The 6,974-nt window shown below is 51.6% G+C and overlaps 1 protein-coding gene across 1 annotated transcript; it reads right to left on the bottom strand.

The window, feature by feature from the left end:
• Positions 1-4,641: 4,641 nt before the first annotated feature.
• On the bottom strand, positions 4,642-6,704 carry LOC136534264 (protein JINGUBANG-like). The gene has a single exon (XM_066526719.1). The coding sequence runs from the start codon at positions 6,552-6,554 to the stop codon at positions 5,076-5,078; it is 1,479 nt and encodes a 492-aa protein (XP_066382816.1). The 5' UTR covers positions 6,555-6,704; the 3' UTR covers positions 4,642-5,075.
• Between the last annotated feature and the right edge of the window lie 270 nt (positions 6,705-6,974).

Raw genomic sequence — 6,974 nt, 5'->3', positions numbered from 1 at the left:
AGTATATATATTTCCTCAGTTTCAAATTATAAGTCGCTTTGATTTTTTTTTATACATCCATTTTTTATGCATCTAGATATATAATAATTTGTCTAGATACATAGCAAAATGGATGAACTAAAACAGTAAAAACAACTTATAATTTGAAATGGAGAAAGTACTGTAAAGTATTCATTGAAGGTTCAAAATTTATGCCAAAATATAAGGTATTCTGCGCTCTAGGCCCCCTCTGTCCTCTATCTTTTTTGGTCGAAAATATTAAGATTCATTTTAAACTTGGTATCATCTAAAAAGCCAGCATGTAACTAAGGAAAGTAAAAAACTTAGCGACTCTATCTATCCTAATTAGTGAGAGGCCAAGACGCAAGGTGGTGTTTCGCCAAGTTCCTTATTTTGTGCTTTCAAAAAAAGTTCCTTATTTAGTTATTTTGTTTGAAAATTGCTTAGACCCCTTATTGTATTTGAAGATAGAGGGAGTACTAGTTAGAACTTAGAAGTATTAAGGCAATGTTTAGATCTTATTCTTACAGTGATTGTAGATGGTGATCACTATGGTAATCACTACTTTGTGATCCAGAATATTAGCACGAAATAAGATACAAAGTCACTATGATAATCACTGTGTTTGGGCTGATAATCCAAATCCTCCATAGCAAGCAGCTCCTTTGGGCTGGGCCACTTCCTCCAAAAGGATGGCTGGTGGCTGGAACATGGGCTGGCCTAAATGCTGAGCTGAACCCTACTCCGTACACCGTACTTTCCAAAGACCGCCACCTTCAACATCTCTGAGACTTAAACTTCGCTTATAGCGCAAACCGTATATGGCAACTGGCAAATGAATAAAAGAAAACAATATACAGCCTGTTCGGTTGGCTGGTTCGTATCGTTGCTGGTTCGTGAAGTACTGCTGGCTGATTTGTGTGAGAGAAAAATACTATTCCGGCTAGGAAATTTACAATCGTTTACGACTAAGCCATAGCTAAACGAACAGGCTGTGGTGCAAAGCCTACAGGTGTTATGAAAGATGCTCTGTTGATCGTTGTGCAGATCGGCGTGTCAAGCTGTCACCAAAGACAAGATAGCGGCCGGCCAGCCAGGTCCAGTTGCGAGTGATCCTACGTCCTATTGGCTTGGCTTATAAATAGTATTTTCTCTCACAATAAATCAGTCAATGGTATTTTCAGCCATGACTTATCAGCCAAGCGAACAGGGCACTGGGCTCCATTTGCTTGGCAGATAAGTGTTGACAACAATGACACACAACGCTTGCGCAAAGGAAGAAACCTAGAAGTTGAATCGCTAAATTGGAAAGACGAAGCATTAGGCGGCGACCGGTCTAGGCAGAGTAATCTCGACGACATGATTTTTGGGCTGGTTAGCTTCTGTTGTTTATTGGCTGCACGATGTCCATCCATGTATTCACATTGGGCTTTTGCGTTTGCGGCCTGCTGGCCTTTGCACTCTGCTACACAGTCGTTGGGGTCAATATTTAATTTTACTGGGATCCAACATGGTGAGAACACCGGGGGTATCGCTAGTTCTACGAAAGTCATCGGGTCGGCGGACCCCGATGCTTTACTGTAGATCCACCCCCTAAATGCCGAACCCTACCTTGTACTTTCCAAAGGCCGCAAACCGTAAGTGGCAACTGGCAAATGAATATGCAAAGCCTACAAGTCTTCTGAAAGAAGCTTTGCTACAACCTGTTTGTTTGGCTGTGGTTTGTCGGAAACGATCGTAAATTTTCAGTCGGAACAGTATTTTTCTCTCACACAAACCAGCCAGCAGTACTTATTCACGAACCAGCAATGATACGAACCAGCCAACCGAACAGGCTGCTAATCGCCATGCAGATCCTCGTGTCAAGCTGTGACCAAAGTGAAGACAAGAGAGTCGGCCGGCCAGGTCCAGCTGCAAGTCACCCTGGCCTCCATTTGCTAGGCAGATCATCAGTGTTGACAATGACAAACAGTAATTTGGGTTGAAGAAGAACCCTTCCAAGGTACTAGGTGCTTCTCCCGGAAACAAGTGATCCTAGCTGCCTTGCTTGTCCCGGGTTACCTGCCGGCTTCGATGGTTTTATTAGGGGGTGTTTGGTTCCATGGACTAAATTTTAGTCCATGTCACATCGGATGTTTGATGCTATTTAGGAGAACTAAATATGAGTTAATTATAAAACTAATTACATAGATGAAGACTAATTTATGAGACGAATTTATTAAGCCTAATTAATCCACAATTAGCACATATTTACTGTAGCATCACATTGTTCAAATCATGGACTAACTAGACTTAAAAAATTCGTCTCGCAAATTAGCCACAATCTGTGCAATTAGTTATTTTTTCGTCTATATTTAATACTTCATGCATGTGTCCAAACATCCGATGGGACAGGGACTAAAATTTTCCTGTAGAAACCAAACACCCCCTCAGTCCACAGTTTATGCAGAGGTATCAGCAGCGACTCATCAGCAGATATTAAGAAGCCACTGGTTTGGGGTAACTTGACCGTCCTTGTTGGAGTACTCGTCTGTCGAGACAAGAGATGATGGCGGAGATCTGTGTCGGGCTTGGAGATAGATTCGCGTGTTGGTTTTAGTTACGACTTATCAGTTATGATATAGTATTTTTCTCTCACAACAAACCAGTTATAGTCGAGCTTATCAGTCTAGAAACCAACCAGCGAACAGGCTAAGAAATTGCTGTCCCTTTTAACTTTTTTTACGAGACCCCGTTACAGACGCAGGCGCTCACATACACGAGCGTACACTCACCCCTATGAACGTATGCATGCACACCCTACCTCTATAAGTACCTCCGAAGAACCGAGTTGAGCCAGCAAATCTTGAGATTGACGAAGTCACCATGGGCGTCTCGCTGTCGACGGACGCGTCGCCTATCACTGAAAGAATAGCGCCGTTAAATCCTTTTAACTTAGCTGTACTAGAGCACTAATCACTCTCTGTTTTAATAATACTCCTATATATAATAAATAATTCATGCCTGTTTGAGAAAGAGAAAAAGAAGAAGAAACCTCCCCGTTCTTTCACGCCTGCCTGACTGATTACAAAGACTACAACATACAAATTCTTCCCTGCCGATTTCCAGACGGAAGACCAGGGAAGTCTTTGGACTCTTTCCTCCCATAAAGAAAGACCCGAACGCCCTGCTCTCTGTCTCGTCTGACCAGATGTGGAAAGCGGTTTGGCATCCTTTTGGATTTTCGCCAGACGAAATTCAGGGGCGGTAGACTAGTAGTGTGGGAATGCAGAGCAGGCGTCGGAAGGTCCGGCTCTGACTCCGGCGAGATCTCGCATCGATCGATCTTGTGACGAATCTTCTCGCTCTCCGTGGTCAGACGCCAGTTCCTGATGATTTGATTTTTTTTTCGCCGTCACGCTCTTTCTTCTCTGTGTTTTTCAGCGGGCACCGATCGGCTCCGTCCCAAGGATCGCAGCGGCGGTAATCAAACTCTGAAATCTCACGACGGACTTTGGGAGGCAGTATCGGTCCCTTGGCCGGTGCCCGCGGCTTAGCCGCAGGTGCATTGCTTCGCTTCGCACGCACGGAACCCCGTTGCCTTGCTACTCGCCTTCCATTGATGCGGCCAAAAACGGAGAAAGGTACCTGTGGCCTACAAAAACTGAAAAAGGAGAACGACAGCGTTACCGGTGGTGGTGGTAAAAGAAAAGAAAAAAAACTGTAGTGGACCACCTGCCCGGGTGTATGTCTCTCTCTCTCGCCCTCTACTACTACTACGGCACAAACAAGAGATCCGTTGTTATCTTTTAATCCGTTCGACTGGGATGGTTCATCGCCTATCCATCAACTTTTTTTCCCAGTACCGCCTTTCTTCATCAGCTGGTACTAGTGGAGTCGAGAGGCCCTGTTCGCTTCCCAGTACCGCCTTTCTTCATCATCTGGTACCGGTGGAGTCGAGAGGCCCTGTTCGTTTCTTTTATAATTCATCTTTTTCAGTTTATTTTTTCAGCTAAAATGATATTTTTTTCTCATAACAAATTGGCCGAAATAATATTTTCGCTTATTTTTTTAGCGAAGCGAAGGGGACCTATGTAACCTGCCTTTAAAAATTCATAGTCAGGTTGTCGTGGAAAGTGCATACACATCTAGGATTCTAGCACGGCGGCTACAATGATTTGCAGGCGTGTGTTGTATGTAGCCAATATTTCCTTAGGATAGTATTCTTTTTCACGGAACAATCGGGTGAACGTCGACATGCATATACTTTCCGAGGTTACATGAGCACGGGTAGTAGAGGAGTATCTTTCAAAAGTTGTTTTTTAATCAATCTTTCAAAAGTTGTTAATTGCTTTCTTAAATAAACAAGAAAGAGTGCCTTTTTCTTTCAAAAGTTGTTTCACGGCAAAGATCTAACAGAAATCTATACAAACGGCATGTTCGCTGATTGGTTTCTGGACTAATAAGCCTGGCTGATGCTGGTTTATTGTGAGAGGAAAATATTGTTGGCCGGTTGATAAGTGCTGGCTGAAACCAACAACGAACAAGTTGAAAAGCTAGATGGATGATGATGCATTCAATCGCGCCAACCCAACTCGTGATGACGATGAAACGGGAGCAAGCAACATTTTTTCCTTGTTTCCTTTGCCCACAAGCCACAAGTAAAATCAATATGTACATCTTTTTTCTTGCAAACCAGCAAACGCAAGCCGAAAAAGTCCAAAAACCACACAAAAAACGTTCACATCTCCAACTACAAACCTCCCAATTTCCTCCCCACCTTTAACTTTCGTGCCAGCACCAGCAGGCAGCAGCTTGCTTGGGCCAACTCGCACCATCTTCCGGGCCCACCGGCCGCAACTGGCCACCGACCAGATCCCAACCACACCCCAGCCGGCCACGTCAGCGCGGCAGCTAGCTACAAATGCAATACAACATTGCAACCAGCCGATAAAAGAAAATACTACTAATACACAGCGCCATGCGTACTACGAAGTAGATACGGCGTATAAAAAATCGAACTTTCTACGTACGGACACCGTCGTGTACCGCCTAGGCTAGCTACGTTCTACTCTCGGCGGCACGGCATTTGTCGCTCACGCCGCGCCCATGTGCCTCGGCTCCGGCGCCGCCGCGTAGGGCGTCCACGAACGCAGCGGCGAAGGCGAGGAGCCCTTCCAGCTGTAGCGCGCGGGAGTCGTCGTCGCCGACGTCGTCAGGCCCCCGCCGCCGTCCGAGTCGGAGACGCGCCACACCTTGACGGACCCGTCGAGGCTGCCGCTGTACACGACCCACCGGCGAGGGGCGGCGGCGTCCACCTCCTCTTCGTCCATGGCGACGCACTTGACGGGGCCCGTGTGGCCCGTGAGCACGGCGAGGCGGGCGTGGTCGGCGCCCTCCTCGCGGCGCCACACGTTGATGGTCCGGTCGGCGGACCCGCTGACGACGACGCGGCCGGCCACGGCGAGGCACAGCACGGCCATCTTGTGTCCTCGCAGCGAGCCGCCGTTCCGAGGCGCGGCGCCGGGGGCCGCGCCGCGACGCCACTGCCAGTGCGACACGGCGCCGTCGGAGGAGCCGACGTACACCACGCGGGCCTCCACGGCCACCGCGATGGCCGTGACCGCGCTGTCGCCCTCCCGCAGCACGCGCTCCATGGTGTGCCACGTGTCCCCGTCGTCCCGGCGGCCCTTCTTCTTGCTGTTGTTCCCCGCCTTCGTCTTCGCCCCGCGCCGCCACACCTTGACCGTGCCGTCGGCGGAGCCCGTGAGCACGAGCGCGTCGAAGCCCACGGCGGCGACGGCGTTGACGGCGTCGGCGTGGGCGTACACGGACTCGAGGCACTTGGAGTCGGACACCCGCCACACCTTGAAGGTGCGGTCCCAGGACGTCGAGTAGATGAGCCCCGCCGCGGCGTCCAGGCTCAGCGACGACACGGCGTCGAAGTGCCGCATCCAGAGGCCGCTGTGCCGCCGCCGCGTCTGCACGTACTGCGACGGCCGGAGCGAGCTCCGCAGCACGTCCCGGAACCGGGGCAGCGACCCCACGCGCCGGTGCTGCACGGCACCGGTGGGGTCGTCCCCCTTCTCCGACGACGCGCGCCGCCACACGCGCACCTTCCCGTCCTGGTGCCCCGTGTGGATGCGGCCGTCGGCGGCCACCACGATGGCCTTCACGAGGCCGCTCCCCGACCGGAACCCGCCCAGCTCGCGGCGGTCCCGCCACACCCGCACGTTCCGCGAGTCCGTGCCCGTGTACAGCAGGTCCCCCGCCGCGGCGAGCGAGTACACGTGGCCGCCGCCCTCCTTGACGAGCGAGCCGAGGAGCCCCGTCCGCTGCTTGTTGGTCGTCGCGGCGTCCTCCGCCGCGCCGCTGCCGCCGAGACCCGGGAGCTGCGTCCACGGGGACGCGGCGTACGGCGACGCCGCCGTGCTAGCGCTCGCGCTCGTGGTCGGCGTCGCCGGCGTGTAGGAGTAGTCGTCGTCGTCCGACGTCGTTGACGATGACTTCGCCGGCGCCGTCGCCACCGCCGGGTCCGGCCGCAGGAACTGGAGCAGCTTCTTGTGGTTCCCCATGGCGCGGCGCGCGGTTTAGCTGATCGGAGGAGACGAACGAGGAAGAGGAGAAGCGAATGAAGCCGCGATCGATGGAGGAGACGACGCGATGGAGCAGTCAGTAGTCTTGTTCTTCGTGTGGTGCCGTGTTCTTGCGGTTCTATGAATGATTTTGTGATGATGAGGTGTGGGAGAGGGGTATATATAGAGCAGATGGGGCGGTTGTACGGTCAGCGTGAGGCCGTTGTGACAGGTGGACGCGTTGCGCCTCGGCCTCGGGGCGGGGGTCCCGGCCCGGCGCGGCTGCTGCTGTCCGACGGGGGGTAGTGGGACGCGTGGCGGGACGAGGAGACGGCCAGTACAAATGATTGCGGGACTGGTGCGCGGTGCACTCAACGGCTCGGCCCACGTAGGAGTACTGTACCGAACCCGGTTTGGGGG

This window comes from Miscanthus floridulus, unplaced genomic scaffold (assembly GCF_019320115.1).
Source record: "Miscanthus floridulus cultivar M001 unplaced genomic scaffold, ASM1932011v1 os_1719_1_2, whole genome shotgun sequence".
In the NCBI taxonomy this organism is placed as follows: Eukaryota; Viridiplantae; Streptophyta; class Magnoliopsida; order Poales; family Poaceae; genus Miscanthus; species Miscanthus floridulus.
Note: the sequence above shows the minus strand (reverse complement) of the source record. Positions and strands in the feature narration are given on the sequence as shown.